The following is a 19,382-nucleotide window of genomic DNA, read 5'->3' as shown; positions in this document are numbered from 1 at the left end:
TCTATGTGGCTTTTGCACAACTGATGTCTGTTTTATTATTTCTTAGCATCTTGTCTTTCCTTTCTTCTGTATTCTTGGTACAATTGAGCTTGTTGCGTTATTGGTCCAGCATCATGATGAAAGTTTGTTGAGGGTTTTTTTTTTTCCCAAAAGAAGTTAGTAATTCTGTTGTAGTAACTTTTTGAGTGTTTTGGAGTTTCTAGCAGTACTCAAGACTTCTTTAATTTTGGTGCTCTGCTTTAGAGACTGTGCCTCTATAATTTTTCTTTTTAGAAGGGATAACTTTTGTTTAAAAAGTTCAAATAACAAAAAATTCCTGTGCTTATACATTCCTTATGAGCTCTGGAATTTATGAGGCATTAAGAACAAATTTTATATTTAAGGAAAGAATCCTGGATGAAACTCATGCTTTTGTAAGATGAATGAATTCTTCCTTAAGAGTGTTGTCAGTGAAGCAGTTTTCATTCTGTGTGTTTTCTTCCTGCAGTTACAAGCACACTCATCCAGACAACCCTGATTGCTCAGGAGTACCTATGGATATAAGTAATAAGGCTAGTGGAGAAGTCAAAATTGCTTACACGTACTCAGTTTCTTTTCAAGTGAGTACTAAGCTCTCTGTGGTAGTTACCTCTTAAAATCATGCATTAATAATCTGAATTATAAAGATCGATAACTAAAACTATCTCAGAATAGTACACTTGTGGTTTTCAAACTTTATCTGAATTGAAGTGTCAGAGATGGCTTAGGATTTAACCACATGCTTTACAATTTTTTGTACCACCCCCTACACACTGAATGTGAAATGCATGTGTTTTTTAAAGGAATCGTACTTCCCATGTTTACCTAGGTTGTCTGGTAGATTATTTTTCAATCCAAGCTCTTAAGTCTGAGAAATTGTGTGTTTCAGCAAATTACTGTTGTGGGTAGGTTGAAGCTGATAATTTTCTGCTCTCCTGCCGCAAAAGCTTCCTTCTCTCCAAGGTCTTCTTTCCATGGAAATCTGCAAAAGAGTAGGAAGCTGGTACTCTTTGTTCCTCTATTCTGTATTTAAAAGCAGAGCAGTATATTAGGCAGGGAGCTCTGATATGTGAATATGTCTCATTCTGGTGACAAGCAAGAGAGGTTTTTTGTTGTTCTGTGGGGGTTTTTTAATGGAATTTGTAGGACAAACTGTTTCCCAAAGTTTCCCACTCTTTCACAAACTGTTTCCCTATTGGTCTAAGACGTCAAAATGCAAATGACTTGTTAAAAAGGCTGCAGATTATAACTTAATTGGATTTCTTGACGCCTTGTGTACGTGCTGAGGGGATGGCTCACACACAGCAATACATATTTTCAACCTCAATAATTCTGTGATTCTTCTGGATGTGAAGGAGTCTACTCTTTACTTTTTTTTTCTAGTCATTATGGACTTTATAATCAAAATCTTGGCAAAGAATAGATTAAAAAATAGCAATAAGGAAATTTTTATTTAACCTTTTTCTTGTTCTGATTGCAATGTCAGTGGTGTCTTTAAAGTGATAGGCCATTGTAATGTCAAAGCTGTTCACGTCTTAATTCTAGACTTAGAGCCTGCTGCAGGTTTCAGTTCAGCTGTGGTGAAATGGAGAGTAATAGTTGATCTTTAAAGTTGGTTGAAGGGTAGGGTTGAGTTAGCGTGTGAGATCCACTGCCACTGACATAAGAAGTACACATAACAAAAGCACTGGTTTTACAATGTCATTACATTGCCACACTTTATCAGGCATGAACCCCTTTTATAAGCTGCTATAGCAGTGTTTGTAGAATTACCGTGACTGTTCTTTACTCTACTAATGTACTGTATTACATGGTAAAGTTCAAAATAAAATAAATAGTATGAGAAAAATACCCAGAAGGGGTTATATTGTGTATTACCTAAAAATTAAATTTTGGGAAATTATATCAGTTATGATGCTGAAGTTAATTTGTATACTGAAAAGTAAGTATTTCTGGAAACCTGTGAGAAGTTAGTAATTAAGAATAAGCTTAGCTTCATGTTACCGTATTGTTTCTCTTCAAAAAAATGACATGCCCAGCCAGCTGTGTGTGTGTGTGTCCTGTGCACAATGTTTTGTCACTTGGAGGTCGTCTTCTGAAATTCTATCAGGTTGGCAGATCAGGTCATCTAAGGAAGACAGAAAAAAGGCAGTGTAGGTATAGGGAAAAATGCAATTCTATCCTAGAATCGTTGATACTGGTTTAGAAACTTGTTGCTTGCTTTGAGACATAGTTTTATTACCTCAGTGAACTAGATAATTTGATCTTGTCTAAATTTTTTAATCTGCTGGTTTTATATTTTCAAAAACTGGCTTTATTGGAAAGCACTCTTGCTCTTATATGTTATAAATTACTGAAATAACATCATGTCAGGAAGACATCTAACCATTTTTATTAGTTGATACTAGTATTCGTGGTTTTGTTTAATAGCAAACTTGATGTTGATCAGCACAGTTTGTTCCTTTTTTCATGTTTACTCTGCAAAATAAAACAAATGCTCTTTTTGAAGTGTTTCTGATCGATGAATGTTCAGTCTGAGTAAGTATAATCCATTGAAATGCCTGAAGGAATAATTTGTTTCCTTCTACTAACAATGTAAATTCTATAGTATTGTCTCCCCCTCTGTCTTGCAATATAAGCTGAGTGTAACTGGATTGGTAGTTGGTACTGAAATTAGGTTGTATGAAAGCAAAGCATAATTTGGACAGAGGGCTATCTAGAAAGTGGAATTTTATGCTGGAGGCTGTGTAGCAGAGCTTAGTTCTCAATGTTTGTGGCATTGACTTATATATGCTAGAAAATGCATGTTCTTTTATTATGCTGCTAGTCATTCGAATTCCTGATGAATTAATGTAATTTTTGAAGGGAGGAAGCACAATTAAATTGATAGGCCTTTACGTTTTAAGAAGACATTCAGAAAATATTTTGGTTTGGATTCTATGGTCAAATCTTAGGTTTGTTGTGGGTAGCTACTATTAAACTAGTCCCTTTAAGGCATGCAACGTGAAATTTTCAATTTGTCATGAGACTTAAGATTGCTTTGCAGGAACATCAACTTGTAAATTTACAAGTTGGATACCGATTGTTTCTGAAACTGATGTGTTTACTCTTTCAGGAAGAAAAAAGTATAAGGTGGGCATCAAGATGGGATTATATTTTGGAATCCATGCCTCACACTCATATTCAGTGGTTTAGGTGAGAAGAAAACTTGTCTTCAAGTGTACTGTACTGAAGTGTTTACGTTGCAATTTGAATGATGAATTTTTTTTATTTGTTTTATTTTTTACATTCAGTATTATGAATTCCTTGGTGATTGTCCTCTTTCTGTCTGGAATGGTAGCTATGATTATGTTGAGGACACTGCATAAAGACATTGCAAGATACAATCAGATGGATTCCACTGTAAGTCTAAAATGTACCTCATAAAATTTACTTGGAATATAATTTTTTTAGCTAAACATATTTCTGTAACAGGCTATTTAAGTGGCAATCCACTGTATTAAAACAGGTGTATTTCCTTTACAGGAAGATGCTCAGGAAGAATTTGGCTGGAAACTGGTTCATGGTGATATTTTCAGGCCCCCAAGAAAAGGAATGCTGTTGTCTGTTTTTCTAGGCTCTGGCACACAGATCTTAATAATGACTTTTGTTACCCTTTGTAAGTAATAAAGTGGGGAGGAGTCAGTTGAGTACGGATGATTTTCCACTGCTAATTGCATGCTACTAGTAAAAATAGCAGTTTAGGTTTTTACCGAGGAGTGTCTTAAAAAGTCTTAAGGTTAGAAACAGCTGAGCTGATACAGTAGACACGCAACTCTTAGTATACACAGATTTTTAAGATAACTGATGTACTGGCTTTAAGTCAAACGTATGGTTACTTTCTAAAATTGTGCATCTCTGCTTCATAGTTTTTGCTTGCCTGGGATTTTTGTCACCTGCTAACCGGGGAGCTCTAATGACCTGTGCTGTAGTTTTGTGGGTACTGCTTGGAACTCCAGCTGGTTATGTTGCTGCCAGATTCTACAAATGTGAGTAAAAGTTATTTAAAATGACAAGGCTGAAGTTCATTAAAGTAAATTATTATCACGGAACTGATTTTTATTTTGTAACGCTTTTTGTAGTTTCCCTCAGGGCAAGTTGGAAAAATGCACTTACCTTAACAACAGAAAACACGTATAGAGCACTGATATGGTTACACTGGTTTTGATGTGATCATGCCTGAATTGCTCTTGGTACTATGTATTTTTGGAATTGGGACACAAATTCCATTTTACTAGTACTAAACTCATTGCATCAGACAGTTTTGTACTTCTGTTTCTTACAGCTGGGGGGCGGGGGCACGGTGTTAATGTGCATTTAGTTTTGGCCATCGATGTTGCTTGGTGACTTTTTTTCCCCCAAAAAAATCATGAACCTGTGTTCTTGCATGCCTGAGATTTGTCACCTCTTTTTAGTTAGTTCCTAGGCCTTCAGAAGAATGGCGCTTATCAGACAGTGGCAGGGGTGCAGGGGGAAGAATTATTAGGTGTTCTGTAGTGTAGAAATTAACCCAGTGGTGTTTGGACACCTGACTGTAGTTAGTTGATACTGTTTTCCTTCATTGATCCCAGCTAGCTATTGTTTCAAGGCCTGCCTACCAACCTCAAATGGTTTGCTGCTGTACCCTCTGGTTTATTTTAAGGTGAAACATGCTGTTCTGCATACAGCTTATTTTAATTACCTTACTCAAGCTAAAAGACTCCTTACGACTGAGTGAGATGGATCTTTTGGACTGTTTTAGTTCTGAACACGCAGGGATAGAGAAGGAGTTTTCTGAACTTCAGCCTGGCAGTAGGCATTGGAGTTCATTCTTCTAAGCATTTTGTAATTTTCATGTGGGGAAAGAGGGTTTGTATTTTGTAAGGAGTTTTTCCACAATGGTAGTGATGTGGTAGTGAACTGTTCCTTTTCCTAATCTTCAAGCCACTTAGCCTTAAATGGAGGGAGACTTTAGGACAAAGATCATAATTGAGGACAGAATTCTTTATATCATGTTGTACGTTACGTGTTTTGAAGGATATTTTGAAGTGTATTGATGGTAAATCGAATCCTGTATCTTTGGTGGAGATGTAGCTAATAATAATTACATTTCATGTTATACTTATTGGGAATCATTTAGTTGATACCTGAATGTTGTGTTTAACTACTAAGACAGCGAGTGACAGATCCAGAGATGATATTGTTATAACACGAGGTGGTCCATACCCTGTATAGAGCATGTAAACATGAATGTTTCACTTTTTAGTATACAAATAAAGTAATGTGAGACATAAATCAAAATGCAACTGAAATGGATATCCAGTTTTAAAAGTTGCTTGTTGGTTTTGTGGTGTTTTTTTTCAACATCGCATTTAAAAAGTGAAACCTGAGTTGAAATTAAACGGTTAATCTTAATAACCCGTGCCGTGTTCTTCAAAGATTTTATGAAGAAGTAGAAACTTAATTAAAATCACTCTAACCATAATCACTTCTGACTCTTGAAGTAGCATGTCATTATGGCAGTGCTCCGATGACATTGTCAGCTTCACTGAATTCCAGCAGGACATTTTCATTTAAAAGTATGCTGACTAGAATTTTTATCAGCATAGTGCAAATTCATAAAGATTTTCTTAATAAAGCTATCTTTGGTCTTTTGGTATCACAACTGCTTAATGCTGTTAAGACTCAAGAGAACATCACTACTTCCTGTAAGCGTGTCAGTCCTGACTTCCTTGTAAGATTCTTAGACAAGAATTATTTCAAGAAAACTGTTAAGCTTGCTTTTCACATTTTTATGTACTTTTTCCTACTGAAACCTGCAGTTAAGTGCTAGAAAGCTTAAATTTTTTAATCACTCCGGGTTTAAACTGTTTTTTAAAGACTTGAAAGCACTGCAAATCTGCTTCCTCCTTTTAGCAGATAAAGTGGTCAGAGACCCAGTTTATTTAGTTGGATACTTTTCTTGACCTTGGTCTGAGGCTTTTCTTTGCTTTGAAGCTCTATGATTAAGCAATGTGATGAGGAAATTCAGTTTTATTACTGAAGATTTAGTTTACTGTTTTAAACTGTCATGATAGCACATTATTTGAGTATTTGCAAGCTAAGTGTAACAGGTAAATGGGCTGGAAAATTAATAGTTGTGAGCTTAATGCATGTTTTGATGGCTGTCAAATGTTTTAATACAGCATTTGGAGGTGAGAAATGGAAAACAAATGTCCTGCTGACATCATTCCTTTGTCCCGGGTAAGTTGAGGGTATTGCCATGATTAAAAGAATTAAATTGCTTCTCTAATGTGCATAGCTAACTTTTAAGTTTCAGCTGTACAGGTAAATCTTGTTACATTGTCCCTTTTTTCCAGAAGCTACAAGACTGTCACAGCACTTTGACAAAGATGAATATGTTAATAGCATATCATCCTTAGATTTTTTTTTTGTTTAGTAAGCATTTGTTTTATTCTCACCACATGAAAAGGTTGATTAAGAAAGAGCATTATGATAGTAGTAAGTTTTAGACAGGCACACTTTTTCATTGCTTTCTTTTACTCTCTAGGCTGTTTCTCTGACCACACTGTAGTTGGTCTTACATAGTGTCACCTACCGTATAACCACTGTGATAAATTTTTCTACTTAATCACAGCAAGCAGTCTTACCCTGAAGTGTAGTTAAGACAAGCATACATTTGAAATTGCTTAGTTGGAACGTCAGCTCCTGCTGGAGTTCAGTCCCACTAGATTAACAAAGAATTGCTTGTTTGACCTCTTCGTTTTGGTATTTTGTGTGTGTCATTTGGTTTTAACAGAGATTTACACTAAAATCTTAATACAGTGCTATTGTTTTGTTAACATTATTAAATATTAAGGATCATTTCTGTGCTTTAAGTGTGTTATATATTTTTCAGAATTGTATTTGCAGATTTTTTTATCATGAACCTCATTCTCTGGGGAGAAGGCTCTTCAGCAGCTATTCCGTTTGGTACTCTGGTTGCTATTTTGGCACTCTGGTTTTGCATATCTGTACCGCTGACGTTTATTGGTGCCTATTTTGGTTTTAAGAAAAACGTAAGTGTGTTTGAGAAATTGTTTTGTAAGTGTGTGTATACACATATATACACACATATTTATTTTTCACTGTATAGACTGTGACTGAGGTAGCACTGAAGCTAGTTGCATTGTCAGCTCTGGTTCTGTTCGGTTACTTTAGAGCTGCACTAGATATCCAGTCTTGATATTCTAAGACTCTGATATTCAGTTGGTTGTTGGTGGTGATATTTCTGTGCAATGATTAGGATTATCATTGTATTTGAGTGACTACGCCAGAATAAGCAGTGACTTGAGCATTTTTATTTTAATTAGCATGTCTTTCATTACTAAAAATAGTTGATCCAGTCAAGCATAAAGGAAAGCAACTTACGCATTTCTGGTTTTCCCCCATGGTTTTTGTTCCTGTACGCCCTCTACACTGAGAATATTTTCAGTATCGAATTGCAAGAGTTCTTGTGAAGTCTCTTTGCATAAATATTCGGTAAATTCTTATCACTGCTTGGCAGACATTAATTGGCATTTACTCCAAAGCTGATCAGTTTTACTTATTTATATGAGGGCTCTTTGACACTGGTGACCAAACCTTCTTAAATTGGCTCTTCTCTTTTTGCTTAAAAAGTGGTTTACTCTGCCCCACAAACTTGAAGATCTGTAAGCTCATATATTTTTGTGGTTTTTTCTTGTATACAAAGCCAGGGTTCCAGTTCTCTGTAGCTTTCATGGAATACCTTCAGAGAATATTTAAGTATCTTAGAAGGCACTTCTCGAGTTGATTTTAGTTATCCCATTTTTCTTAATCAGAATTCAGTGGTGTGTTTTTTTTTTTCTGATAGTTGTGTTGAAATTCCAGCAATGCCCCCTGCGTTGTACAGAGGCAGTTCCTTTAAGAAAGGAGGATTTGATAAACTATAAGGCAATGTGACAGGCGTCACGAATACATTAAAATCAAATCAGAAAGCAAGTACCTAGCAAATATCTATTGATGCTCTTGATGTGATCTTTATGAAGGGGAAAAGATGGCAAAGTATGCATTTATCTGCCTTAACTTTTTTTTTCTCACACCATGCAAATCTATGTATGCATCTTCAGTTAGGATTTAATTACCAGATTGAATCCTCTCAGTTTGTAAGTTTACCCTAATGTGATTCTTGGAGAAAATCCTGAAAAACAACATACAGGGATTTTAAGAAGGGGAAAGCAAGAGTCTGTACCACCGCTACCCCACTTTCCCCCCACCCCACCTCCCCACCCCCAGCTGAAAAGTGAGAAATCAGCTCAGGCTGATCATAAATAGGTATCATAAAAAGAGAAGTCCAAAATACCTGCTGCTATGTTTTCAATGAGAGCTGTCTTTTAGCTTGTTTGCCTAGCAAACTTTGCTAGGTAGGCTGGTAGTGAAAGCAGATGTAGTGGTAGCTGGGTATGCACATGCTCAAAACAAAAAGTAGACTTTTGCCACCACTCATCTTAAAAAGAAAACCAAAAGGTAGTGCTGTAGTTTGACATTGTATTTATTTAGCAATTTCTTATTTTCGTTTAAAGGCTATTGAACACCCTGTTCGCACAAATCAAATTCCTCGTCAGATTCCTGAGCAATCATTCTATACAAAGCCATTACCTGGCATTATCATGGGAGGGATTCTACCTTTTGGATGTATCTTTATACAGTTGTTTTTTATTCTCAATAGCATTTGGTAAGTTAACCGCGATCTATTTGAATTTTCTCTGTCATAAAAGGTGGTAATTTTGTTGTGAAAGGTTTTTCTTCGAGATCATTTGACTGATTTTTGGGTAATAAAAATTTAAATGTTAACATCTTTTTACCATTTTGAGATTTAGAAAACACATGATGCCTGTTTTGCTTGTTGAGGTGTGTAGAGAAGCGGCTGTGATACACTTAGCAATTTAGAGCTGACCTACAATATTCAAATAGCTTGTTTTCTCATGCTACTCCTCTGACTTCATGTGGAAGTAGCTCTGAAGCTGACATATGGCATATAACTTGAAAATAATAAGTATATTAAAATTGACTTGAGGGGTTTTTTTTTAGTTGTTGCTAGAAAAGTATTACTAGTCTTGTGAGAAAAAAGAATCAAGAACAAATTTTGTGAAATCTTTATAAAAGCACCAGAGAGTAATTCTTTTCAAAAATAAAGTGCCAAAGACTAGTCCAGTGTAAGTGAATTCTGATGAGAGCTCATAGCACACTGGCAAACTAATCTACTGTGAGGGATTTGTCTTCCTTCTGGCACAATTTAGTTATTGGATCTCGTTAAACTGTTTCTGAACCTTGAATAGGTGCCTCTACCCAACGTAGACAGTTACAGCGTTTGACACTTGTTATTTTGCAGCTCTGCTCCTTTGATTGAAATGTGAGGTGAAATCCAAGTTCTGCTGAAGTCAGTGGAAGAGATCACGCTGACTTCACTGGAACTGTAATTTCACTCGTTATGTCTAGTCAGTTCTTTCCCTAAAATCCCAACCAGCAGCATGCTTTGGGCTTGCTTTCTCACAGTTTTCAGACTGAGCTGCCAATGCTCCTGTTCTTCAGTTAGAAAATAAATTAGTCAATTTATACAACTGACAGTACTTCAATAGGAAGGGGAATACTTAAGGTGAAGGTGATACTACTGCATGTGAAGAAGTAATATTAGCACAGTGTCCATCTTAATTTTTATCTTTTTTTAAACTTCCTTTTATAGGTCTCACCAGATGTATTACATGTTTGGCTTCCTGTTTCTGGTATTCATTATTTTGGTTATTACATGTTCTGAGGCTACAATATTGCTCTGCTACTTCCATCTATGTGCAGAGGTAAGAAATATTCTTCAGTATTCATACTTGATATTGTTTTAAGAATGTTTCCAAAAATTTTAAGGCTTTTGTAATTGAAAATAAGTATTCTAGAATTCAACATAAACACTGCTACTAGATGAGATGTGCTTAAACCGTGTCTTTAAAAAGTGAAGCAGGCTACCTTTGGCAAAACTTGTAGTAAATATTGCTAAGTACTACTAAGTCAGATATCTCATCTTTAGATTCTAACTGCTTGTTTTCTGAAGGCACCAAACTAATCCGTTAACTTTTGTTGAATCAAAGTGCATTTTGGACATGCCCGAGCTTGAGGAAAAAGATCTCTGTGGCTGGCTTTTATAGTAGGTCCGGCTTATTTGGGTTTTTAGATTTTTTGCCTATTTGATATTGATCTTTAGGTTTCTTATCTCTAATTGTGAATGGTGTAGTTAAAGCACTATTTATTATATATAGCTGTTTTTCCTGTAGATAAATACTATAAAAAGTCACTTTTGGATAAAGTGGTAATAGAAAAAGTATCTGTGTTCAGTAATAGGGTCAGTGCGTTAGAGGTGCATGGAATAATACTCATACGTATTTTTCTTTCTCACCACTTCTAGGACTATCACTGGCAGTGGCGTTCATTTCTCACTAGTGGCTTCACTGCAGTTTATTTCCTAATATATGCAATACATTATTTTTTTTCTAAACTGCAAATCACAGGAACAGCTAGCACTATTTTATATTTTGGTTATACCATGATAATGGTTTTGATCTTCTTCCTTTTCACAGGTAAGTATATTGAACCTTAATTTTAAATTTCAATGAGGCTACCTTTAGCTTTGCATAGTAGAATCCTTGGCAAAACTTACCTTGCTACAGGATTACAAATTTTTATGTCTTTGACTATTCCAGATAGTTGCATAATGTTTGCAAGTCTCTGTGATCACAAATTTTAGTGAAACAGATTAAGTGAGGATGAGGCAAAGCTAATGCTAATTAGAGGTGTGGCCTATAACATCAAGTATGACACCTTAAAACATGATAAATACTTCTCCAGATTTCATTCCTAATTTAGTCATGTGACAAACTCAATTTTTAAATTAGTTGTCTTTGGAGAAACGCACTTCAAATCACACACAATCAAGCATAAAGTTACAGTGTTAATGAAGGAAAAAATTGCAGCTTTAGAATAGGAAGAAGGAAGAGAGAGGAGTAAAAGTTGACAGAGAATACTTTTTTTTTTCCTTCATTTGTTCTTTTCCAGAATTTCTTTACCTTCTTTCCCAATTGCACTGAAGTGGCATGGGAAGCAGGCAGAATTTCTTAACCACTTTTTGATGCAGTCTTGTCAGAACCTTGTCATCTTTATTGTGAGCTTTTGGAAAAGGTGCTTCCTTTCAAAGGTGCTGCATTTCAATTTCCTCTTGAATAAGTGAGATGAGGTCAAAAAAATCTTCCTTTTGTCATCTTCAGTATTAAGAAGGAATCTTCAGTCAGAAACACATATCCCTTGTTTAGAGTGGAAGAATGCTGGTGAAAATGCAAGGTCTCCTTTCAAACCCTTGTGCAAGAGGGAAGCAATTGCCAGCTCCTCAAAAATCTTAAAAATACTAAATTCTGTTCCAGCAGAATGTAATCTGTCTTTGTGGACTTTACCCCACAGAGTAATGTTTTTGAAACTATTTCGAACTGATCAATGCTTTAAATAATTTCAAGGTCCATGTTTATGATGAAGTTTAATGATTCCAAAGGCTTTGATACGTATTTACGTATACAGCTGTAGAAGCTGTATTTTGAGGCCTCCTGGAACACAAGTGGCTTGTCATTGGAGCTTTTAATACAGATCTCCCTGTAAGTAGAATTTTCGTTTCCACTTGACATAGGAGAACAAAAAAGATCCAGTGGGAAAAGGAATGACATTTGAAAATGGTGTTAATTTTAAGTGTAACCAAATATTAGTTTCAAAGATGTTACCACTGCAGCTTAGGAGATACTGAAGCTGTTTCTGCACCACGACTGAATGCAGATGATGATGAACAGGAGCAGGAGCCTGCAAGGAGTTTCTTGGGTCATTGCCTGTTAGAAGGAGGGAATGGCACTTAAGTACATTATATAATCTCTTTGAAAAGTGATCAAGCTGTGTTCCAAAAGTGGTTAGTTTTATCTTTCATCCTTTTTAAGTCAGTCTAACGTGTTTTGTCATTGCTTGAGGATATCTTGTAACTTGCATATCATCTCTACATCTGTTCATATTTTGTGTACTGGTCAGCAAGTCATTCTGAATGTGTAGATCAGAGATTCTGCCTCCCTTTCTCCCTCTGTCTTATTTCTCATCCTGCCTTTCTCTTAACCTCTGATCTGGGTTTACTAATAGTCTCATTGAACTGAAGAATTTAGGAGTGCATGGTTGTTCAACTAGAAATGAATGCGTACTGCTGTTTGCAGATCAATTTTAACTGGGGTGCAAAAAGTAGCATGAAAAAAATAACTAAGCCTTACATAAGTGTAAGGTCAATTAATTTAGTTTCACTAGCTTTTCCAACAGATATTCAGCATGTCTGCCTTTAACAGTAAACAGTTTGGGCCCAAACCAGAATTGAGTTTACCCTGTCTCCTTTGTTCAGTCTGTTTACTTTGGATTGTCCACAGTAATTCTGGAGTGTGCAGGTTCAAGATAAAGGGGATTTACGCTAAATTTTCTATGCTGAGTCTTAGCTTAGCGAAGACTTACATCTTTTGCCCTTATTCTTTCAAGTCAGTCATGTCACATGACATCATCTAGAGGCATTAGGACGTGTCCAGGGCATCTGCCTTTTCCTTTGCTCACACGTTCACTTTCAACTGACCAGTTGGCTGTGCGGCGCCTGCCAGCAAGCCTGGGGAGTCCTTTTCAGGGTGGGTTCACAAGCATGCAAAGAAGAGGCATTTTACTCTCAGACCCCTTCAGGTGCTTTCTGTGTTAGTCATTTCTATGTAATTGGGACAGTGGAGATGTGAGTTATGCTGTGCAACTTGAACTAAGCTTTCAGAGTTTGCATGCTTTAGTTTTTTTTAAATTCTCAGTTTCTATATTGAAATCAGGGAAGAATACATGTGAAGTTAACCAAATGGTTAGAACTTTAAAACATCGTCTGCTTAACGATTTTTTTTTATTTATTTCCCACAAGATTAGGTGCAAATTACCCTTTAATTTGAGGGAGTAGTCCTATTTCTTAAGATTTAAGAGTAATTTTGTCCGTTTAGGTTGATATGCATTCAAAGACAGATATGATCAGTTCTCTGAGATTTACTGAAGTGATTCAAGATAAGGTTTTACAGAAAAAGTTAGAGGCGGGGTAAAGGACAGGCAGTTCTCCAGCTTCTAAACTGAAAAAGCATAGTAGCAATTTAACAAAGACTGCTCTTAAAGGCAACTGACTCCTGTGTCAGGATGATAAAAAAGCTAAAAAGAGAAAATCATAATTGTTGTATCAAAACTATTCTGCTGCTGCTTACTCATCTGTTAAAAATCGTCAGTATCAGGAAGGGTTTTGACGGTGCCCTGCTGCTATGTCAGTGTAACACATGCTTCAGGCACTTGCATCCATACTGCATTCCAGGTCATTGATCAGACTCAGCAGGCAAAGTACCGGGAGCTACATGACAAATCTTTGATTCACAGCTGGGACCACAGCTACGTATCATAGTAAATGAGTCAGTTAAACATCAGTAGCTTAGCAAGCGTGAAGGGGGAAAAAAAAAATACTGTAGTACCATTCATGGTTCCTTCCAAGCTTGTGTAGTGAATGAGTTAGCGCACAACTTCTGTTGTGCCTCTTATCAGATCTAAAATAAAGGTGATTTTTTTTTTCCTTTAAAGAGCTTACTTGGCTCTTGCACAAGTTAAGGCTATGATTTCAGAAGAGGTACTCAGGCAAAAATCAGATAATTTTCAGGGCTCTTTTTCTGTCCTAGTTTTTGTGGGAAATGAAGGTTCCTGTAACAGGTGTTCTGAGCTGCAGTTAAATCCATTCTGACTGAGGCTGCATTTTGAAGTAATCCAGTTAGATTAACAAAGCCCAACTATATTAACTCCTTTGCATTCGAAGAAATATTTTTGTTAAAAACTTCTGTTGGAGTTTCACGAACAAGGGATGCAGCTATTTTTCTTCAGCTAAAAGGATTATAAGTTATCAGGGAGAAACAGTCTTTGTCCTTAAATTTCAGTTCAAGTTTGCTTTTATCTTTTGACTCCTTACATGTTTCAGAAGTGTTTGTTTTTAAAGGTATGTAACATCTTTTCCATAAGAGTACAAGTTGCATAGTAACTACACTGTGGTTTGAAATTTGTATTAACTTGCTTTACACAGAAATAAAGGTAGTGCTCTAAAGACCTTAAAGTGTAACTAAGACATGCAAACTCCTTTTGATGCTGTCATTCTAATTGGTTTATTAAATATAATAACAATATTCTGACCAGCTGAGCAGATCAGGTAAAGTGTGTGTGACTAGTCACTGAAGCAGGGTGAAATGGAGTGATATGAAGGAACTGGACTGTGGAATAATGAAACAACAAAGTACAAATATGTAGGAAGAGAAATAACATAGAAATGTCTTAAAACTAGCGTCTTCCGTGTGATCAGCTCTGTGATTGTGAAAATAATGAGATACTTAGATAGTAGTTGATGCCTGAAAAAAACAGGTACTGTCTGTAACTTTCCATTACCTGATCTGATGGATGTACTGAAGACTAAAGGTAGGACATACATATATGCAATCCGCTGATTTATGAGCTAAAGGTAGAAATTGATGTCTCCTGGGTCAGTTTTCCTAATGTGTAATTTCTTTTTTTATTTTCTTTTTTCTTTTTTTTTTTTAGGGACAATTGGATTCTTTGCATGCTTTTGGTTTGTAACCAAAATATACAGCGTGGTGAAAGTTGACTGAAGAAACCAATGTAAAGAATTAACACAGAAGAGGTTTAATCTTCATTAATGTTACTTAAAGACCTGGTCTAGTTGATGAACTTGAGCTTTGTCAGAAGTATTGGCTTCCTGTTCTTTGAGAATGATACTGAATATGCAGCTGCCCCAAACACTTTTTCCACTAACACGTTTGTATTGTGACTTAACAGCCTGTTTTCATTCAGATCTTAATAAAGATCAGAGTTACAATATTTATGCATTTGTAAATACAACTATACTTTAAAAGAAATGTTAAATTCTAATGGCAGAATAGAAGTGGCTGTATTGCTCAACTTAATGATACTTCTGATAAAAGTACAGCTGTAAATAGGTTTTTCTAGCTTGGTAGGTGGGATGAATTATTTTTCTTTGAGGGAAATGAGAACTTTTTATTATGCTGACTTTGAAGGATGACTCTTGAGAAGTGTTGCTTTTAGTTTGGATGTGATTTTTATTTTTTACTGGTGTTACATCCACAAATATTCTGATTTCTGTGACTTCATTAGTTTCGGTGTTCTTGGCCTTTTAAACTATGTGCCTCTGAGTCCTTGAATTTATAAATTCATAATCTAATAAATATTGTAAAAATGTCTTCAGTGGCTCATTACATACTATAAGTTCATAAAAATTTGTAAATACGATTATATTGAAGATGGATGCTTAAAGTTTGCATAGAGTATTTTATGGCATTTTCTATGGTTTAGTGTCTATTGACACACCCTTAGATCTGCAAGAATTGTTATTTGTGCTACATGGCTATAACACGGAAATGTGATTGTGGCGCATGAGAATTAAATTATACACACATTTAGCAAAACCACTCTGCAGCATTAATCCAGTCCTTAACCCAGATACGTTTTCAGAGATGGCTATGGAATTGTCAGTATGTTGAGAAGATCTTATAATGCATGAGTCGGCGTTCTCTGCTGATCTTGCTCTTAAAAGATCTCGATGATGCATATTCTATATGGCAACTATTGCTGATTGTACTTAATGTAGGTTAAAAAAATGAAAGAAAATTACTATTTTTGCCTTATATTAAGAGACTAATGTCGATTTTTGGATGACTAGCATTAAACCTATATTTGCTTTTTTTGAAAATGGAGTATTTTGTTCATATCTTGTTCGGTAATTTTACACTCGTAACAAAATTTGGCTTTTGGCATGTTTTCGCAAGCCTGATAAATTTTGTTTAAAATTAAACTTCATGTACCAATTGCCATTCATAAGGTTGGGGTATTTTCATTCTTACCGGTTTACTTTTCTAAAGGACCTTAACCTAATGATGCTCGAATATTGAACCCAAGAAAAATATCTTTAGTTATGGTAAGTTGTCATTATTAAGCTCCTAAAAGTTGGAATGTTAAAAGGTTTCAGGTGACATTTCCTCAGTTGCTGTGCCCCACAACCCCGCCCAGATGAACCACAGGCCTCTGGTGCTCTGCCTGTCCCCAGCCACAGCTCAGTTCCGATGTTGCAGACAGGTTTGTTCTCGTGCCCCTCCCCACGTGTAGTCACTAGGAAATGCTGATTTCAGATAAATCTTCCATGTTTGACGTTCAAAACAGGAAAAGGGTGAGTGTGGTAAGCATTTGTTCTTCACTAATGCAGTGAATTGCAGTGTGGCTCTTGATTTAAGTTTTAAAAAGTATAAAATTGAATATTCTTAATATCCCTGGGTTTGTGATCACCTACTGTATGTATAGTCACTGCACAAAATCATCAGTAGTTATTACGCAAATGGGAATGCTTAGTTTGAGAAACACAAATCAGTTGTCTGTTACTGAAATATGAATATAATAGCTGCTCAAGAATTTCAGTGTAGTGATATGATAACAGCTCTTTTTTTTGTGATGTATTTACAACTGCTGTTTAAAAATCAGATTAATAGAAGTGAGATGTAGCCACCGTGGTATGTATATGGGTTTGAAAGTGATGGGTATCTTTCTTTTTTTTTTTTTTCCTACAGGTTAGTTGAGAAGCCATGGCAGCTTCTCAAGTATCTTATTTTTACCTTTAAAGGCAGTTTGTGCAGTGTGTCATTATCTCGTGGAATGCAAGCCTACTGCATACACAAGTTTTCAAGCAGCCTTGCCTTGTAATAATTGCAGCTGTTTTGGAATTTGAAATAGTTTGGTTTCAGTGTGCAGTACTTGAGACAATCCGGAAAGTTTAATACATCACAGATTTGACAGAAGAGCTATTCTAAAGTTGTCCCTTCCCTTGAAACCCATTATTACGTCAGATAATTTTAAAAGTTTAAGTTGCATTTAAGCTTCTGGTGTGTGTTAGGGCATCCAGATGTTCTACTGTGTACTGTATCTGTTCTTCTGATCTCTTGTGAGGCCTGGGGTTTTGTCTAAGCTGACAAAAATACTGGCCCCTTCCAAAATCCTTCTATACTATGAGACATTTTCTTAAAATGCATTAATCGCACAGATACCTGAGAAAATGTAAATTAATAGGAAGGTTAAGAGGTAGGAATAAATTGCTGAGCTGCATGAAGACAAAGCAAATTTAGACAAAATATAATACTTCAGACTAGTGTCAGCTTTTTGGTGGCTGCTAAATAATTTAAAAACTGGTTCTTCAGAGTCTGAAAAAAGTGACCATCGTTGCCAAATTTAGTCTGAAAGTAATCCTCAGTCCAAGTCGGGTTTTGAAAACATGATATGGGAGTTAATGGTTTGATTTGTTTTTCTCTAAGAAAGAAAAAATGAAAAATCAGCTTTACAGCAAGTAAGTATCTCCTGGCAAGCTGCCTGGTCCATCTTTAGCCTGGTAGCTTCACTTCTTAAATTCTGAAATGCTTAGCTGTGTTTGAACAGCCCTAAGAGTTCTTAGATTATTTTTTTTTTGCCGTCCTACAGATCACGTGTGCCCTCAGCTGCTTTGCTGGAGTCTTGCAACCGTATCACAAATATTAGTTGGCTGTGAGGTAGCCATGGACAATGTCTTCATAGGCTTTGTGCCATTTTCAGGTAAAAGGCAGTGAGGGATGTCTGTGGAAGGCTGAGGTCATTAGTGCAGTCTCCTGCTTGCCCCTTACCTTTCTCCCTTTTTGCAGTTTTGCCCTAGGATTGCTTGAGAACAGGTTTCCTTACGTTTTTCCTCTGTCTTTCCCATGAGAGCAAAGAGCAGTGATTACCTTACCTGGCGATCCTTTTGTATTTGAAAACTCAGCTACCCGGAATGTGTGTGTGCTTACAGGTGTGATGCAGATGTTGCACCAAGCAGAAAGGTGTAGGCAGCCTTGTGGAACCTGTAAGTCTATCTCCATGTTTCTGTAATGCCACCGACTGTCCCTTTGGGGTTTGGGACAGTCAGAGTGACGGTATCGCACACAGGTCCATCAGTATTTGTGGATGGAGGAGAAAGCCTGGCCCGTGCAGGGCGGGGAGAAGAGGTAGGCGAGATGTCTGGTTATTGGGTACTGAGGTGGAAGGAAGGTTACTGGAGTTTCTGATTACTTGAAAAATGCTTGAAGTGGGTACTTTAGTCCTGTTATGGGTGGTGCCTGTATTTTCTTCAGGAAAAATAACTTTAGAAGAGAAGTGAGGACGAGAGGGCGGAACAGGATGGAATTCAGGCAGGCGTTTGAGGGGCTCACAGTTATACTGATCTGAACAACCAGTTTGAAGGGACAGGAAACACAAATCAAGTCCTGTTTGAAGCGACGTACAAAGAAAAAATGTGAAATGTTGTGGATGAGAAACATCATTTTACTAATACTGGAAAAGCAAAAATACCAATCTCTAAATGAGGAAAAGTAGGCTGGACAACATCTGTACTTCAGGCAAGGCAGGGGAGGAGTGGGAGACCTTGAAAGAGAATGGTGGGGGTTTGGTGTGTCTGACTTCGGTCAGGGCAGTATGAAATTGTGGACAAGTATTTCCGCAAAGCTTTGCGGGATTGCTGGGGAGGGGTTGCTGCTGCAGCCAATCCTCACCACATTAGCAGCGCACAATAAATAAAAACCGAGGTCGCTTGGTGAATTATTGTTAATCAGCTGATGGAGATCTTGACTTTTACAGGTAAGGAACAAGTCGCATGAAAGTATGGTAAATCCTTAACAGCTGGTAGAAGGTTTTGTATTTAATAGTTGATAAATATTGTCCATTGTTGTTATGATTTAATGTTACTGCAGTGTTAGATATAGGTTTTTCTGCTCCAGCTGCCCCAAATGTCAAATTGTATGAGCTAGAACTTTGATAAGCTTTAGCTGGTGTGGGATGCACGTGACCGTGACTTCATGCCATGAAGGTACGTGCTGGCCTCTTTCTGTGCCTTACCAGTTTGGGCAACAGCTTCATTTCTGGGGGCAGCTGCATCTCTTCTTCATAATATTTCATGAAAGTTACTGCTTCTGAAATTATCTGTTCATCCGGGTTAGTTCTCTCTCAAATCCCTGATTGTTGCCTTGGATTAATTACTAATCATCATTTAGAGAATGATGTATATTCTGCAAAGAGCAGTTTCATCTCCGCGTTTCATCCCTTTTTTCCTTTCAGTTTCTCTTCCTCCAAAAGCTCCTCTCTCTTCTGATAATGCTCCTAACTCTTGCTCT

General features: G+C 36.6%; 1 protein-coding gene across 1 annotated transcript in view; it reads left to right on the top strand.

Moving 5' to 3' along the window:
• TM9SF2 (transmembrane 9 superfamily member 2) overlaps positions 1–15,920 on the top strand; it is a 28,600-nt gene extending 12,680 nt beyond the window's left edge. The window contains exons 7-17 of the mRNA XM_074562287.1: positions 488–599; positions 3,134–3,213; positions 3,312–3,420; positions 3,544–3,676; positions 3,927–4,046; positions 6,222–6,279; positions 6,935–7,094; positions 8,619–8,770; positions 9,779–9,890; positions 10,490–10,661; positions 14,731–15,920. Coding sequence (XP_074418388.1) covers positions 488–599; positions 3,134–3,213; positions 3,312–3,420; positions 3,544–3,676; positions 3,927–4,046; positions 6,222–6,279; positions 6,935–7,094; positions 8,619–8,770; positions 9,779–9,890; positions 10,490–10,661; positions 14,731–14,798 — 1,276 coding nt within the window. The 3' untranslated portion in view covers positions 14,799–15,920. The remainder of the gene's footprint in view (positions 1–487; positions 600–3,133; positions 3,214–3,311; positions 3,421–3,543; positions 3,677–3,926; positions 4,047–6,221; positions 6,280–6,934; positions 7,095–8,618; positions 8,771–9,778; positions 9,891–10,489; positions 10,662–14,730) is intronic.
• The last annotated feature ends 3,462 nt before the right edge of the window (positions 15,921–19,382 follow it).

The sequence above is a fragment of the Larus michahellis genome, chromosome 1 (genome assembly GCF_964199755.1).
Source record: "Larus michahellis chromosome 1, bLarMic1.1, whole genome shotgun sequence".
Classification (NCBI taxonomy): domain Eukaryota; kingdom Metazoa; phylum Chordata; class Aves; order Charadriiformes; family Laridae; genus Larus; species Larus michahellis.
This window is presented reverse-complemented; position numbering and strand designations above follow the sequence as displayed.